Below are 18,596 nucleotides of genomic sequence, written 5' to 3'. Positions count from 1 at the left end.
TCATTCCATAGATTCATTCCACAGGAGTATCTTTAGTATCTATCTCTTATGTCTTTCATTGAATTCTTTGTTTCAAACATGGTTTTTGTGAAGAACATGAGTAGCTAAACACTGCTTTTTGTAGAATTCTTGGTGAAGATGCATTAATTTCATAGTTTTTATCCAATTGATTTTGTTCTTACCTTGCTCTTGTAGTTATTTGATTATTCTTGGATTTATTCCTTTCAATTGCTTGATCACCACTTGATTGTGTAGGATTAATTAGATTAATCGGGAGATGAAATAATTAATCTGGAAATAAGAATAATTCACACCTTAATGCAATAGAACTTCGGGAGAGTTGAGGTTTTGAGTGAGGTCTTTGACCTAATCGAGCTTTTGGGAGTTAGGGGTTTTAGGATTAGAAGGGGACTTCAATCTTAGCGCCTAATCTCAGAGTTTCTCACCTCGGGAGCTGAGTTTAGTCTATAGTAGCGTGGTCGGCTTTAGTAACTCTACGGGGACACCAAAAGGTAAGACAAATTGATTGGATAAGAGCTTGGAATTGTGCATTGGTCAAGCTTCATGTATTCTCACTGGATTTGATGATTGAAGAGGAGAGCTTTGTCACCGAAATGGGGGGACGTTAAATTCCGAAGCTAGCTCGTTAACGAGTCGAAGAGGCTGGTACAATAGATCTTAATATCTTCTTTAGAGCTGGGCGCCCAAGAAATAACACAGGTGTAGACTGGAGTTCTATAATCAATGACGGACTCAGAAAATATAGCTCGTGGGGTCGGACCAAAAGTTTAATATTAATATATAATATTTAAATAATAATTATAATATATATTAAATAACTATTTTTATCATTTTTGTTATCTATATTATGTTTTTGTTACAATCGAAAACAAAATTTATAAAACTTGAATTAAATCAATTAACTATGCTAATTAACATTTTTTTAATATTTAACATATTTATAGGATCCCACTAAAGCTAATTTAGATGCACAAAATAAACAAGCACATAGTATTAAATATATTAATTACTAGTAGTAGTTTATAGCATAAAACTAAAAGATAATGAAATAAAAATCATAAATAAAGAAATTATTCCTAGATTTACTAAATTGCGGCCGCCCCCTCTCTTCTTCCAAACGGATTCTGCAACTAGTTTACAGTGTTCTTTCAAATTCAAAATTCATGGATGGAGCATCCTCTATATTATTTTTAAATTCATTCTTCTATTCTAAATTTCCTTCCTATTATAATCCACAACATTGATTTCTCTATATTTCTCTACTCTTAAATTCTCTAGTTTTCCGTAGAAGCGGAGTTGTCGTACATGGGGTCGGGAGGCGGAGCTGCCGTGGGTCGGCTGCAGATTATAGAGCTTTCCGAGCAGTACTCACGGACCGACGGTGGGGTCGGCCGACCCCGCCCGACCCCACCTGGGTCCGTCATTGTCTATAATCACAGCTAGAATTATTCAAAATTACTTAAATATAGCAATATATTTGTATTTTATTGAAGACACTTTAAATAGGTGTAGATAAAATTGATACAATTTCTAAAATTCTTTGTAGATAATTCATGATTGGACAGTTTAGCGTAGCGTATGAATTGCGTTCACAATCAATGAAAAATAAGACAAGATAAATAGCGATGATGGGTGTGACACATTGCTAATTTTTCTTAAATGATTAACTTGATAATTCATCAACGTAGTGTATTAAAAATATCATCACAATGATACTGAAATGTCAACATAAACTTAAGTTGATATTTTAATATATTGTGTTGATATTAAAATTTAAATGTCTAACACAGTAGTTTATTAAAATGTCAACAAAAATATGTTTTGACATTTATTTGTGATCATGTTGACATTTTTAATACACTACGCTGAAGTTGATGAGTTAGCAAGTTAGCAATTTAAAAAAAGTTAGCATTATAACGCACTCCTAGTGATGATTATATGCATAGATATATTTCTCATGCAATCATACTACATGCTATAAAATTGCGATTATTGTACAAAAGAAATGCAAAATAATAATAGGAAAACGCGTGGAATGGTTTCACTAGGAAAACTTTTTCAAGCATATTAGTCTTGCTTTAAATTAGAAAGACGAAGTGAAAGAGAAATCAAGTGGAAAAGTGGGCATCGAAGACTTGAGTCAACTTTCAAGAATTAAAAGTCATTTTATAAATTTTGTCCTACAATTAGTTTTGTCAGGTCATATTTTGTTATAAATTTAGTATACTAATTTTTTGTATTTATAAAAATTAATTTTGGATTTAATTAATTTTAGCAATCATGCAACTTGTTAAAGTGGTAAAGTGGTTAATGTTCACGGGTTCAATTCATATTCCACCGAGACACAAACCTTATTCTTTTAACCATAAAAAAAACACAATTAGTATAAACGTTTATCTACTAAACCCAAACTATTCAGGAATTTGAGTCACCCTGTTTGAGTGAATGGCCCAGCTAAATTGTAGCACTAATTCGGTGCTCGAATATTGTTTAAATTTGATTTAAATACTGTTTTTAATCAAATCATTATCTCAGTCTATAAGAAGCACAAAGAAATAGTAAAATAATAAAAATTTTAATATTCAATAAGACTACTAATTTATTATTATTCCCTTTATTAAAATTTATAAAAGTATATTTCTATATCAATCATTCAATCATGACTGCATAGCTTTATTTATTTTTGGTTTGACCACAGGTGTTTCGAATCCACCTTCAGCGGAATCATTAATCTTGCTTGATGGACTTGCAGATTAAGGCCGAAAGTCTCCCAGCAGTTGGTGAAATTTGAACCCTTTATTGAATAAGAAAACAAATAGTTGAACGTTAGAAGCACCAAATAATAATATAGAGTATAATATTTAAAAATATTATACGTATAAGAATATTAATATGTCATTGTTCCTTTTATTAAAATTATAAAAGTATAACAAAATGTGGGATTCGTATACCAGACCAGAGCTTTGTGGTTAACGGATATTAATATAAATTCATATACTCATTAGTTTGAATGAACTCCTATTTATAATAGAATTACTTTCGACTTACTTAACAAGAAAATAATATATGGAAGATATGATGGATTAATAATAGACTAAATAATAAGACGTGGGAGATATGCTTGTTAATTGTGCTCGTATCTGTAAATCAAATTATTTTTATATAATATAAATAGAAGTAAGACTAATTTTTATGGAAAGGATTAAAATAGAAAAGGAATATATTTTATGGATAGAATGAGTATAATTTAATGGACAAAATCTAACAAAATGAAAGTATCATAGCCCAATAACGTATTGGGCTGATTTATTAAAGCAACCAAATTGGCCCATGGTTTTATTGCTTAACATGATTTTGGCCCATGCTATATTTAGGTTCGATTGACTTTTCTTTTACACTCAAATTAATTAAATTTAGTAGTGGTAGCATGTGGATTGGCACGGATATTTCAAAATGTTGTTTATTTATTTATCAGAAACTCTATATTAGACTTATACTAAACACTAATTATAGCGCATATGCATAGCATTTTCCTACTATGCAAACAAAGTGCTAAAATTATAAAAACACAAACATTCATTTATAGAAGAAAACAAATACACACCAAAATAAAGTTAACAAACCAAAGGAAAAATAACTGAAATAAGGTGAAATAAGATTGACACAATTCACACAAAAAGAGATGATAAAAACAACAAAATTACTACAATAACTTGGAAAGATCACCGGTCCTGAGCTTCGTTCACCTTAATTGAACACCAATGCGCGCAGTTTCAACTTTCACCGCTGAAAAAAATGGGGATGTTATGAATCCAATGATCAAATCTCGATTGTAATATTGTAAAAGTAATGTGAAAGTTGGAGTAAATTTTATGTTATTTGCAAAAATTAGACGGAAACTTTATTTAAGCGCAAGAAAACATTACCTGCATTTCATCTTCATCTCCATTTGGATACGAACACAACAATCCTAACGTAGAACCAATCTCCAGCAGCATCAAAGAAGTTGAAGAATGCAATTCTCCATGACTTCTTCAGTATGAATGAACCAATAACTCCCCAAAATCCAAAGATAAAACCAAAGCCCATTGATATGCCAACTTCTTGCATAAATGAGAAGTTGTTGCCATCTTTCTCATTCATGTTTTCCCATGGATTATTGGTGGGGCAGTTTGGCAGAGGGTCGCCACATAGTCCATCATTATCAGCGTAAGACGATGCATTGAAGCCCTGCAGTTGAGTACCCGTTGGGATTTTTCCGGACAAATTGTTGTTCGACAGATCAAGAAAACCAAGAGTGTGTATTTCCGCCAAACTTGTAGGTATCTTGCCTAAGAGTTGGTTATGAGATAGATCAAGAGAATCTAGCATATGCATATTACCAATATCTGGAATTATATGCCCGGTCAAACTATTTCTTGACAAATTCAAGGATATCAATCCTCTCATAGTGGAAAATGATTTGGGAATGTTTCCGGTCAATCTATTGCTCGAAAAATCAATGAGTTTGAGAAACCTGATATTTTCCCAATACTCATGTTCCTTACCTTTCCAATGTAATGATGATCCATGGCGCTCAATATGAGGTGCAAAATATATGGGCCGTAAGTCAACAATTATTATTGAACCAAAACGAAATTCAGATTGATGAGCATCTAATGGCACATCCTCACTCGACAAGACAGTGAAATTATTGAAGCAATCAGGAATTATCCAAGATAGATTATTTATAGACAAATCCAGAACTTGAATATGAGTAAGATTGCATATTTCGGGAGGAATACTTCCATGCAATCTATTTCCACGAAGGTTTAGAAAGAACAATTCATACAGCTGGCCAATCTAAATGGGGATCTCTCCTGTCAGCTTGTTTCCTTCAACGTCAATGACACTTAAACTCTGGGAAAATCTCAAACTGTTAGGCAATTCACCCGATAAATTATTATCATGCATTCGTAGTGTGCTAAGAAATGGCAAACCTCCAAGTCGAACATTTTCTCCCAGCAGTTGGGAACCTCCCCGTTCAACTGATTATTGGAGAGGTCAAGGTAGTTAAGACTCTCCAGAGGAGTATTGATCCGGAGAACATATTTCCACTTAGTGAAATAACAGGTGCATTGACAGGAAATGGTGGTATATGACCCGAGAATTGATTGTAACTAAGATCCATAAACCAAATGGACATGGATGAGATATTTGGAACTGCACCACTTATTTGATTCTGGGAAAGATATAAGTAATGTAATGAAGAAGACATATTCCACAACCATATTGGGGCTTCATCTGTTATATTGGCACCACTGAGATCAAGGTAAGACAAGTTCATCTGAGTTTGAATCCATTTTGGAAATTGGCCCACATTGCACCTGACTAAATATATATACTTCAACTGAAATGGAGGACTCCAATTAAGGGAAGTATCCAACATCAATAATGGATTGAATGATAGATCTAGTGACTTCAGCTTATAAAGCTTAGAGAAGTGGGATTCAGAGACTAAACCTTCCAAAGAATTATGAGAAAGATCTAGATGTTGAAGCTCGGAGAGTTGGCCAATACTTGGAGGAACTAAACCTTCCAAAGAATTATGAGAAAGATCTAGAAGTTGAAGCTTGGAGAGTTGGCCAATACTTAGAGGAACAGTGCCTGTAAAGTTATTTTTTGAAAGGTCCAGTTTTATTAATGAAGGAAACACTCTCAGGCTTGGCATTAAACCAGTGAATTGATTATCAGACAAGTGCAATGTTTCAAGTGATCCAAATATGGAACCAAACACAAAAGGAGATATGGAACTCAAAGAATTTTGCGAGATATAGAGTGCGCGTAGGTTGGTAAGGTTCCTTAACTGAGAAGGAATGCTCCTAGAAAAGTTACAACCATTAAGATACAAGTGTTGTAATTGTTTCATGGAGCCAATGAATTCTGGGATTGGAATGCCTCCAAAATCATTCCAACTGAGGTCAAGTGTTCGTAGGTTGGTAAGGTTCCCTAACTGGGGAGGAATAGTCCTAGAAAAGTTACAACTATTAAGATACAAGTGTTGTAATTGTTTCATGGAACCAATGAATTCTGGGATTAGAACGCCTCCAAAATTGATCTGAGTAAGGTCAAGATAGTTTAAATGATGCAACTCAAGCAATGAAGAACGAACCTCACCTTGCAATTCACCAACATAATCCATATCAACCACACCATCAATCTGGAGGGTGATAACATGGCCAGTGGTGTTGTTGCACTCAACACCGTGCCATTTGCAGCATTCGTCACTTTGCCAAGAAGAGAGAATACCATTCTTATCGATGAGGCCATTCTTGAAGGTTAGAAGAGCTTCCCTCTCACTCTCTATGCATCTCACTTTTGCTTTTGCATCTCTTGAAACAAACAAACAGGAAAGAACAACAAAAACAAATTTGATTGCTATTATTTTTTTAGAAATCATAGTCTCTTTTGTGATGGATGGAAATGAATTGTATTTGTGGGATACTCCATTGTATCAACTCCAACGCTTTAAATAGAGGTAAACATAAAATTGATACAATTTCTAAAAAATATTTGGACATAATGCATGATTAGACAGTGTAATGTAGCGTAAGAATTGGGTTCGAAATCAACGAAAAAGACAGATAGTAAAGCAATTAGAAAAAGTGATCACAAAAGACTGGAGGCAACTCTCACGAATTAAAAGTCTTTTCTTTTTTTTTTTAATTTATACGGGCAGATGGCAGATCACCAATTTATTATGCTTATTGTTTCCATTTATATACATATTCTTCATCTATATGATATAAATATATTCATTCTCCATTTATTCATTTTTATAGTCTCCATAATTTTACCATAAATTTATGTATAAAAATTATTTAAGATCATTAAATAATTATATTTGTAATGTAAGGATAAATGCATAAATATATCGGGGGTTCTTTTGTAGCCGACACAGTTTTTCACGATAATCACCGTATGTATTATACACCCTCCGTTTCATAGTAGTGGAGTCATTTATTTCATTTTGGTACGTCCCATATGTCACGCCCGCATTTTCTAAGGATAGAAAACACGGTGAATCGCAACCAGGGGAGGGTTGAAGAAGCGGGAAAGAAAGGGGAAAACAACGAAAACTTGACCAAAGCTTAAATATAAATGGGAATAGCTCAAATCAGAGTATTTCAATAATCAACAACTCAAATAAATATTATCTCCACAATACAAGATTTCGAAAGAAACAACATTCAGCGGAAGCATTCGAGAGAAGAATAATACTATGTATGAAGACATAATATATTCAGAACATTCAACAGCAAACACAAATCTTCACCAGTTCTGCTCAACACCCACCGCGCTCGTCACAGCTCAACCTGCACATTTTTTTTTAAAACAAATGCAGGGCTGAGTACTTGATGCACTCAGTGGACTCATGCTGAAAACATTTTTATAAAAATTATTTATCATGCCATTAACGAGTGACCTCGAGGTTTTAACTTTGAAAGGGCCCGAGTCACTAAAACATTTCACCAACATCATCATCACCATCAACCTCAACATCATCAACATCACCATACCATATCTGAACTACATGACAAGGAATGTGGCCACATTCCAAGTCACTAGACCGGCCAACTCAAAGAGATAGCACACGATCTACTGGGTGTACACCAGCCTGAGTAGGGACTCACTCCCTAGTCAGACCCGAATTCGTTAACCATACATGGCAAAAGCCACTTCAGATAGGTCCCACAGCATCACAAAAAGAAAATATGGCATGACAAACATATCTTCCATCATTTCAAAAATAACATGCTTAGGACATAGTCCTTATTTTAAAAAAAAAGCCCACCTCACAAGCTTAACTCCTCAATCACCTCTCCATTCCAACATCAAACGACGTACAAAAGATCACCCTTTTCGAAATAACATGGTATACAAAAAATTAGACTTTGCAATACAAATTAATTTAAAGCGATGCATGCATCCTACGTGCGTGTGTTCAAATCATTCTTCGTTCTTTCATATAGAAAACACACAGAAATATATAACGTTCTCATATTTTTCTGATTTAATTCATTGCCAAGTAAACTGCCCAAAATAATTAATAAAAACCCCAAACTAAACAAGTACTATTAAATTGGCCCAAACAAAATCCAATAGTAATTAGCAAACAATTCACTTGCCCAAACAAATCATATAAAATAAAAAAAAAAAAAAAAAGAAATACGTACTATACTCCCAACCAATACACGTATATACTCTCTTCAAAATTCAAAAAGATCAAACTCATTCCCAAATTGTAGAGGACTAAATCCTGATTCCTATCTCCTAATTTTAAAGTCCCAAAACAAAAACTACCGATTCCAAAACAACGCACAAACTTTCTCTCTCTCACCATTTGTTGTTTCCGTTCACCACTGCCGAGTTCACGGCAGCCGCCGTTCAACCGAGTTGGAACTGCCTCGCCGCCGCTCCAGACGGCCAGCGCTCCGTCGGGCAGCGTCGCTGCTACTGGCCGTCTCCGCCAACGCATTGCAATCCAGCAACTACCAGCTCTTCCGTCGGCAGATCCGTTTCTTACAACGAGTAAGCTCTCTCTCCCCTTTCCCATTCTTAACTTTTGTTAAATTCTAATTGACCAATTTAAATTTTGTTTTCAAGCACTGAGAGTGAAAAGATTAAAACTTTAATCTTAAGGAAGCGAAAGGAAGGATTTTTAATTTGTTCCCATGCTTATGATGAAACTACCGTGAATGAATATGCCATGGGATAAAACATGGAAGATTCATAAATAACAGAGGATATACCTTTAATTGGCAGAAAGAAATTGCTAGCAGCACGAGGACTTGAAAACAAATCTCTCTCGTTTCTCCTTCAAACTATGATATCGAGAAAATTGTGCTATGGAATCAATACCCAGCGATAAGTTTCATTGAATTGAATTGAATGGCTATACCTTTTATTGGATAATACAAATTTGCAATTGCAGGAAGCTTCTTGAATAACTCACGATTTTCTCTAAACTTCTTTTCTCAGATTTTGAATAAATGGAGAAGAATGTGACTGAGGAGTAGAAGACGGAGTATATAGATATAAAATCTGCATTGATAGAAACTGATTCAGATGGCGGTTGAGATTTTTGTGGTGATGGAGATATAGTGAAGTAGTGTGGACCGTGGGTTTTGAGAGTGGAAGAATTTTGAGTTAAGTTTGGGCTCCAAAGAATTTATTTTGATTTATCAAATGACTTCAATTCGTATAAACAATTGGGCTACGAAACAATAATTGTTTGGCCCAAAAAGCAAATTCTATTTTCCAACGTCTATGTCGCATATCTGTTTCCATTCGCATCTTTTTCATTGGCCGTAAATCAAGTTCCCTCAAACGTATAAAGAGTTTGGGTTTAAAAGAACAAATGACGTCTTAAAGAACAAATAAAAATTGGGGTGTTACACCATAGTAGTGGAGTAATACAACATATTTCTTTTCACTTATTTTTTCCTCTCTTTTACTTTATTTTCTCTACTTTTTCCCCTCTCCTATTTTATTATCTTTTATTTAATACATTACAAACTTTTTTTTAAATTATCATGTTGAAAAGAAATGCTTCCACTAGTATGAAACGGAAGAAGTAGTTTCTATTGGAAATGTTATACCCCGTACTTTATTCTTTGATAATGTAATTATCCAATATGAAAGTGGAATCTCAGGAAACAGACTTTAAAAGGAAAAGTAAACTATTTTGAGAGACAGTGGAATAAATACAAAATAGAGTACAAGATTAAAGATTAACCTGGAAAGTATAAATATTTAGTTCAATACGAGTTTTAATGTATAATTGTTAAAGCAAAGAATAAAGGGATAAATGATAGTATAAATAATGCTAGTGACGAATGAGCTTCATATTATTATTAATATAGTGTAATGATATATAAGTTGTTAATAAAATAATATCTACGAGTAATGTGTTGTTTAACTATTTTAATACTCCCTCCGTTTCGCTATAGTTGAGGCAGAACTTTTCGGTACGGAGTTTTATAAATGAATGTTGGGTGTGTTAAATAAATAGATAAAAAAGTAAGAGAGAGGAAAAGGTTGAGATAATAAAGTATAAAGTAAATAAAGTAGAGAGAATAAAGTAGAGAGAATAAAGTAAGAAAGAGAAAAAAGTTACCAAATATAAAAATGACTCAAGTATAAAGAAACTTCCTGAAATGATAAAATGACTCAACTATGACGAAACGGATGAAGTATTAAATTTCCAATATAACCGGCATTCTACATTAACGATATCGATTTTATAAATTGCATATATATATAATTTCAAAATTTGGCCCTACAAGCACTACGCAAATAGTAGATGTCTGTGTGGCAATCATTATCTGAGAGGGGGAATATTATTGCTATTAAAACGACAAATATGTAAATTACAACCTAGAAAACATTAGCAAATAGAGTTATTAAGCTCCTCTGAAATTAACAATATGAAATGAACGTTTGCCACGATTTGATCCATTTTATTTGAAATGAAAAAAATTGATTTTTGGTAGGAAATTAAAGATATTTAGAGAAAATCACTAAAAAGCGAAAGGAATAAGCTGAAGCTTGCAGTTAATTTACGATTCTTATCTCCTTGTTAAGGGGTTGTTTCCTGAAGCAATGGCGGATCCACGAGTTAAATATCGTGGGGTCAAAATAAATAATAAAAATAATATTAAAATAAATATTTGTTTTATAAAAATACTCCTTCCGCCCACCTTAAGATAACACGTTTTCCTTTTTAGTTTGTCCCAATTAAGATGACACATTTTCTTATTGGAAACTTTCTCTCTCCAATTAATACGTCAACAACTTTTTCCTTGACATAAAAGAGTATAATTTAAATAGTTTAAATAAAATTTAAAAATAATTATGATGTGAATAATATGGTTGAAATGTTAAATTATAGAACTAAATTTAGAAAAATCTAGAGATATTATAATAAATTTGCTAAAATCATTATCAACAAATTTTACTTAGGCTTATTTGGAGTAATAAAAATAACGCAATAAAATTTGAAACTTCATTTTAAAATTAGAAATAATCAAGATATGACACTATATTAAATAGGATATGTATCAATTTTTCTTATTGCCAGCTAAGCTAATTTAAATATGTAAATATAGTAAATATAGAAAGTAGTGTTTGAATTCTCGATTATTGGATCTCGATCTCTCTCTCCTCCCCCACCATACCATTTCTTTCTTCTTGAAAGCAAAAAGCCAAAAACTGAACAGCATATCTAATCCCTCTCTTCATTTGCCGTTGCCGCTGCCTCAATTTCTCATTTCTTGCTCAGCCTTGTCAGCTCTCTCTACGTGGAACAGGGTCGGAGGCACGGGCGTCGCGGGGTCGAAGGGCCGATCAAAGAAGTGCTCCAGCGGCACTCCGGAGGGGTTGGTGGGGTCGGCCGACCCCAGGCGACCCCACCTGGATCCGCCGTGCATCGAATGAACCATTTATTTTATTGCTCCCTCCATTTTCTCATAGTTGAGCTATTTTTTTTATTTTAAAATAAGTATAGGGATATTTTTCAAGAAATAAGTGCATCTAATCACATGGTTTAATAAAATGATAACTAGCTTAATGTGATAACTTTGATAACAAATTAACACATTATATTAAAAATGCCAATACAATGATATGAATATGCCAATGTAAGAATTATATCCCAAATTCTTTTAACTTGTATCCATGTTTTATTTTCGAAATTTCACTACGTTGAAATGGTGACATAATGTGTCGAAATATGACATATCATCTTTTCCCAAAATTAAGTTATACTCTCTCCGTCCCAAGATAAGCGACTCACATTTGTTTTTGGGACGACCAAGATAAATGAGAGCTATTTCCTTTTTTGGTATTCTCTCTTTTTCTTTTTCTCTCTACTCTATTGACTCTCTTACTTTATTCACTTTCCACTTTACTAACAAAACTCCATTTATTTAAATCTCGTGCCGAAAAGTTTGTGTTCACTTATCTTGGAATAGAGAAAGTACTAAGAAGTTTTATTTATACTTCAAATCAAGATCCCAACGTTAACATATGCTACGATGTAAGCATCTCAATTGGAATGTCATCTCCCTCTTCCAATTCTCGATATAGTCATTCCAAGAAAATTTGCAATCAATTGCAAATTCACAACTTTCAATAATTGAAGGTAATTTGAAAACTACAATAAGAATAATGACAAATATCAAGTTGGTGGGTTTAAATAGCCCAAGACATGCTTCACATTACAAATTCTCACTTTCACACTAAGAAATGACAAAACACGTTTCACTTGGAAAACTATGCCTAGCATTTCAAATACTGGTTACCTACATGCACATGACACTACATAATTTTAGTTCATGGTTTTCTTCAAATTAATAAATGAAGATAAAAAATTATTATTCAATCATTTCAAAATATGACAAAAAACATATGTGGCCGAATCATATGTAGTATTCAAAATGTAATATGATAGAAATATTTATTATTGCACAATAAGATTTATAAAAACAACAAATTATGTGGAAAGATGAGATTTTCTAAAGCAGATACAGTCTATTTATACAGGATGAAAATTATGAATTTTGCTATAATTTTTATAAGTTTTTAATATAATGTAAAAAAATATTAAGTATAATTTTAAACAAATATTTATCCACCAATTAATCTCATTGTTGGTTGTAATAAATAGGAATTGAGACCATGGGTCGATGGAGACTACTATAATACTATTTCATTTTTTTATATAAATTTTCTATATGACATGGCAAGACACCGGATTGCTGATAACTCTTCATCACTAAATGGAGAAATAACTTCAATAATTGCAAAAAATACAAGGAAAAATATATATGCGGCCAAGCCAATACAGAACAATACTCATTCCGTTCCCTAGCTCATAGTTGAAGCGAAACTTTTAGATACAGAGTTTAAGAAAATATTATTTAGTGTGTTAAGAAGTGATATGACCACGGGTGCTCGACGTCAAGGGTCCTCCCTTCGGCGTGAACCATGGGTTGATTGGGGCCCAAGGATGAAAGAGAAGACGTTCCAAGGATCCAATAAAGCTAGAGGGCCTCCCGAGGGTGCGATGAATAGAGAAGGCTCGGATTTGAGGACAAATCCTTTCCAAGAAGGGGAGGATGATACGATCATGGAGGCCGTGCGTCAAGGATTTCAACTATAGCTGGATTCAACCGAAAACCGTCCTATTGAGATGATATCCGAAAGCTATGAAACTGCCACCATTGTCTTCGTCTTGGAAACGGCTTCGCGTGGGTATCTTGCACATCCCAATCGGAGTCCGAATGAGGGAGTTATGGCGGTTTTACGGAAGTCGCGCAGAGAAGGCCGGGAGCTTCGGGAAAAACGCCCGGCCGGGCGTTTTTATTGTGCAAAACGCCCGAGGACAGAGAAAACGCCCAGGCCGGGCATTTTGGCATGTGAAAAACGCCCGACCGGGCGATTATGCCGAATTTTTAGATTTTGTGGGCCAACCTTCTATTTTTGGACCCATAGTATAAATACCTCTTGATGTCATTTCTTTTCTTTAGATTTTGATGAAATTAGATGCTTGAGAGCTTTGTTTCCTCTTGGAGAGGGTTTCTATCCAATTCCTAGATTTAGGTTGCTTGAATCCATCAATTGCTAGTTCAAGCATGGGGTTTCCATCAATTGCTAGTTCAAGCATGGACCAAGTAGAGGTATGCTTTGAGGTTTGTGGTTCCCTTGAAGATCTAGCCATGGATGCATGTTAGTTATGTTGTAAGTGCCTTAGCTTGCTTCATCAATGACTATGTATCCCAATTTCCACCCTATCCAATGTTATTTCCTTCTTTGTTCATCTTAGTTTCTTTATTTGTTGTTGGGTTGCCATTATTGACACAATAGAAAATCTACTTCACAAAAATATTAGATCAATCACCTACAAATTGGGTAAATTCTTGGGAAATGGATCACAAAAATACATGAAGTGAAACTTTTAGATACAGAGTTTAAGAAAATATTATTTAGTGTGTTAAGAAGATAAATAAAAAAAGGTAAGTTAGAAGAAAAAGTAGAAAAAAGAATAGAAAGTGAATAAAGTAAGAGATGAGTAAATGATTTAAAAATATACTAGAAAATTAAAAGTGGCTAAACTAATTTATGGTAATTTGCACGTTTATATGTAGAAAGCCCATGTATACTTCTGAGGCCCAATATATGGCCCATCTTTAGCCCAGCTGAATTTTACCACCCTCGGATTGTTTGTTGTTTTATGAATTAGTATCATTTTGGGAAACATATTTTTTTCAAAACATAGATAAACAATTCTTTTTTTCAAATTCAAAAGTAGAATAAGCAATCTGAGTTCAATAGAATATCTCACTTTTTTTTAGTTGCGCTTTGCTTTTTTGTAAACAAGGTTAGTTCTTGATTATTGTGTTCTTTTATGTCTTTCATTATATGTGTCATTTTTTCTTTTTCATCCGTCCGCCAATAAATATCTCATTTTATTTTTAATATATATATATATATATATATATATATATATAATAGTAAGTGGACTTTACATTCCACTCACTCATTCCACTCACATTTTATTATAAAATCAATATATAAAAATAGGATGATTCTACTTGCTTTATATGATTATTGGGAAAGTTTAAGTACATGCTGTTTGTGTATAACTAAATTTATTTGAAACAAGAACTAAATTTATTTGAAACAAAGACACATCAACATAAGGTTACAAATGAAGGTAAAAAGACTGAAAACATAGTAAAATTACGTAGACCCTTACATAAATGAGAAGAAAATAATTCAAATTACATTAACATAGAAAGATCACTAGCCATGACTTTGTGCACCTTGATTCAACTCTAGAGCGTGCAGTTTCACCGCTGAAAAAATGAGGACATTATAGTAATTCTTCAAAATGATATTTGATTGCACTATTTCAGAAGTAATGTGAATATAACAAATTTGAATAAATGAAACTCACATTACCTGCGTTTCAGCTTCATCTCCATTTGGATACAAACACAACAATCCTAACGTAGAACCAATCTCCAGCAGCATCCAACAAGTTGAAGAATGCAATTCTCCACGATTTCTTCAAAATGAATGAACCAATAACTCCCCAAAATCCAAAGATAAAACCAAAGCCCATTGATATCCCAACTTCTTGCATAAATGGGAAGATGTTGCCGTCGTTCTCATTCATGTTTTCTCTTGGATCAGTGGTGGATGGCCTCAAGCTATCTTCCGGGCACACTGGCAGAGGGTCGCCACAAAGTCCATCATTCTCGGCATAAGACAATGCACTGAAGCTTTGAAGTTGAGTACTGGTTGGAATTTTTCCAGACAAACTGTTGTTCGACAAATCAAGAAAACTGAGAGTGTTTATCTCACCTAAACTTGTAGGTATCTTACCAGAGAGTTGGTTATGCGATAGATCAAGAGAATCTAGCACCTCCATATTACCAATATCAGGAATTATATATCCTGTTAAACTATTTCCTGATAGATTCAAGGATCTTAATCCCCTCATTGTGGAAAATGATTTAGGAATGTTTCCGCTCAATCTATTGCTCGAAAAATCAATGAGTTTGAGAAGCGCGAGATTATCCCAATACTCATATTCCTTACCTTTCCATTGAAATGATGAATATCCAGATCCAAATATGGTGGTCCGATAGCTCAGAAATGTTTTACCAAAAATATTTTCATACTGACGCGCACTTAAGAGCTCATCCTCACCCGACAAGACACTAAAATTATTGAAGCAATCGGGTATTATCCAAGATAGATTGTTTAGGGACAAATCTAGAACTTGAATATAAGTAAGATCGCATATCTCGGGAGGAATACTTCCATATAATTTATTTCCCCGAAGGTTTAGAAAGAGCATTCCATACAACTGGCCAATCCAAGTGGGGATCTCTCCTTTTAACTTGTTCCCTCCAACATCAATTAATGCCAATCCCTGGCAAAGTCTTAAACTACTAGGCAAGTCACCAGATAAATTATTACCATGCATTTGTAGCATAGTGAGATCATGTAAATAGCCCAAAGTGAGAGGAATTTCACCAGAAAAACTATTGTTAGACAAATTAAGGATGTACAAGTTGGGCATTTTCTCCCAGCAGCTGGGAACCTCCCCTTCCAAGTGATTATTGGAGAGGTCGAGGTAGCGAAGGCTCTCTTGGCGAGTTTTGCAAATAGATGAAATTGAACCGGAGAGCATATTTCCACTCAATACAATAATAGAGGCATTGACAGGAAATGGTGGTATATGACCTGAGAATTGATTGTAACTAAGATCCATATATTGAAATGACATGGATGAGAGGTTCGGAATTGTACCACTTATTTGATTGTTGGAGAGATACAAGTACTCTAATGAAGATGACAAATTTGACAACCATCTTGGCACTTCATCTTTTATATTGGCACCACCGAGATCAAGGTATGGCAAATTCATCTGAGTTTGAATCCATTTGGGAAATGGGCCCACATTGCACCCGGCTAAATATATATTACCCAATTGAAAAGGAGGACTCCAGTCAGGGGCAAAATCCAACATCAATAATGAATTGAAGGATAAATCTAGTGTTTTTAACTTATCAAGCTTGATGAAGTGGGATTCAGAGATGATACCTTCCATAGAATTATAAGAAAGATATAGACTTTGAAGCTCGGAGAGTTGGCCAATACTTGGGGGAACTGAACCTTCCAAAGAATTATAAGAAAGATCTAGAATTTGAAGCTTAGATAGTTGGCCAATGCTTGGAGGAACTGAACCTTCCAAAGAATTATAAGAAAGATCTAGAATTTGAAGCTTAGATAGTTGGCCAATGCTTGGAGGAACTGAACCTTCCAAAGAATTATAAGAAAGATATAGAAATTGAAGCTTGGAGAGTTGGCAAATACTTATAGGAATGGAGCCTGTAAAGTTGTTTCTGGAAAGGCTCAGTTCTGTCAATGAAGGAAATGCTCTTAGGCCTGGGATTGATCCACTGAGATTATTATAAGACAAGTCCAATATTTTGATTGATTCCCATACAGAACCATTCAGCAAAAGAGATATAGAAGACAGAGAGTTCCAGGAGAGATCAAGTGTGTGTAGATTGGTAAGGTTCCCTAACTGAGTTGGAATTGTACCAGTAAGGTAACAATCCATAAGAGACAATTGTTGTAATTGTTTCATTGAACCAATGAATTCTGGGATCGGAGTTCCTCCAAAATCATTCTCACTAAGGCAAAGTGAGCGTAGGTCGGTAAGGTTTCCTAACTGAGGAGAAATGCTTCCAGAAAAGTTACAACTGCTAAGAGACAAGTGTTGTAATTGTTTCATGGAACCAATGAATTCTGGGATCCGAATGCCTCTAAAATCAATTCCTCTAAGGTCAAGAGAATTTAAATGATGCAACTCCACCAACGAAGAACGAAGCTCACCTTGCAATTCATGGAATTCAAAACCACGAAGCTGGAGGGTGGTGACATGGCCAGTGATGTTGCTGCACTTAATACCATACCACTCGCAGCATTCATTGCTTTGCCACAACGAGAGAACACCAAAAGTATAGTTATCGATGAGGCCATTCTTGAATGTTAGGAGAGCTTCTCTCTCACTCTCTATGCATCTCACTGCTGCATCTCCTGAAACAAACACACTAGAAAGAACAACAACAACAACAACAAATTTTACTGCTTTTATATTTTGAGAAATCATAGTGAGCTCTTTAGTGATGTATGGAAACGAATTGCATTTGTGGGATACTCCATTGTATCAACTCCAACGCTTTAAATAGGTATACATAGTAAACAATTGGAAAAGGTGATCACCATAGACTGGAGTCAACTCTCATGAATCTGTGCATATTTTGGTTGTTTTCGTAGAGAAAGATGAAGTGAAAGAGAAAGCAAATGTTAAAGTGACCACCAAAGATTTGAGTCTAAGTCTTAAGAATTAAAAGCCATTTTCCCAATATATCTTCAGTTACATGGAGCGTTACCAAACCCACTACATAATGTTATTATGGTTTCGTATAAATGACTTCAGTACTAATTAATGAGAGAAATTCTTCAATAATTACAAGGTAAAATGTAGCAATTCATAAATTCAATAGTAAAAAAGGTCATGAGGAGTTTGACTGATTCAACCAAAACACACTATACAATGTTAAATCATAGTATATGGTTTCATGGAAAGTACTTCAAGGTAACAAAATGTGGGAATCTCATCAATGACCAGATCTTTGTGGGATTAATGCATATTACTATCATAGTTTGCGTGTTTAAATTTGCTTGTTCATGATAATAAGATAAGTTATTATAGAGACGTGACATATCACATTTATCAACGGGAAAGGCTTAAAGTAAATACATTGCGTTGATGAGTTAGCAAATTAGCAACGTAAGAAAGTTAGCAATTGATCACACCCCTGTACAACAATATATTAACTATTTTCCCATGGAAAATACATCATGATTGACACAAGACTAGTGAATGCTAGTCCCTTTTTTTTATTGATAAACGAATAGAAATTTAAACATCACGCTTTTTCTTAAGG

General features: G+C 34.2%; 2 protein-coding genes and 2 long non-coding RNA genes across 5 annotated transcripts; all 4 read right to left on the bottom strand.

Annotated features, from left to right (window-relative positions):
* Positions 1–3,659: 3,659 nt before the first annotated feature.
* Positions 3,660–4,569, bottom strand: LOC125191926. Its single transcript, XR_007171276.1, has 2 exons — positions 3,948–4,569; positions 3,660–3,807 (listed from the first exon to the last, which is right to left on the bottom strand). It is a non-coding gene; the product is annotated as an uncharacterized LOC125191926 (long non-coding RNA).
* A 294-nt stretch (positions 4,570–4,863) lies between these two features.
* On the bottom strand, positions 4,864–6,510 carry LOC125195523 (receptor-like protein EIX2). Its single transcript, XM_048093662.1, has 4 exons — positions 6,506–6,510; positions 5,132–6,392; positions 5,001–5,048; positions 4,864–4,920 (listed from the first exon to the last, which is right to left on the bottom strand). Exons 1-4 carry the CDS (start codon positions 6,508–6,510, stop codon positions 4,864–4,866), a joined length of 1,371 nt encoding a protein of 456 aa, XP_047949619.1.
* A 641-nt stretch (positions 6,511–7,151) lies between these two features.
* LOC125193854 lies at positions 7,152–9,140 on the bottom strand. Of its 2 annotated transcripts, XR_007171649.1 has the most exons (4): positions 8,963–9,140; positions 8,814–8,885; positions 7,856–7,919; positions 7,152–7,376 (listed from the first exon to the last, which is right to left on the bottom strand). It is a non-coding gene; the product is annotated as an uncharacterized LOC125193854 (long non-coding RNA). The 2 variants fall into 2 exon arrangements; XR_007171650.1 differs by lacking the exon at positions 7,856–7,919.
* A 5,900-nt stretch (positions 9,141–15,040) lies between these two features.
* On the bottom strand, positions 15,041–17,755 carry LOC125195522 (receptor-like protein EIX2). The gene has a single exon (XM_048093661.1). The coding sequence runs from the start codon at positions 17,753–17,755 to the stop codon at positions 15,041–15,043; it is 2,715 nt and encodes a 904-aa protein (XP_047949618.1).
* Between the last annotated feature and the right edge of the window lie 841 nt (positions 17,756–18,596).

This window comes from Salvia hispanica, chromosome 6, assembly GCF_023119035.1.
Source record: "Salvia hispanica cultivar TCC Black 2014 chromosome 6, UniMelb_Shisp_WGS_1.0, whole genome shotgun sequence".
NCBI lineage: Eukaryota > Viridiplantae > Streptophyta > Magnoliopsida > Lamiales > Lamiaceae > Salvia > Salvia hispanica.
This window is presented reverse-complemented; position numbering and strand designations above follow the sequence as displayed.

Bases quoted from the DNA above. Each gene is read 5' to 3' on its own strand.
- LOC125195522 (XM_048093661.1), bottom strand. From the start codon at position 17,755: ATGATTTCTCAAAATATAAAAGCAGTAAAATTTGTTGTTGTTGTTGTT.
- LOC125195523 (XM_048093662.1), bottom strand. The intron at 5,049-5,131 runs GTTATTTCACTA...TCCAATAATCAG, and splicing joins CATTTCCTGTCAATGCACCT to TTGAACGGGGAGGTTCCCAA. The intron at 4,921-5,000 runs GTTTGCCATTTC...AGATTTTCCCAG, and splicing joins AGAAAATGTTCGACTTGGAG to AGTTTAAGTGTCATTGACGT.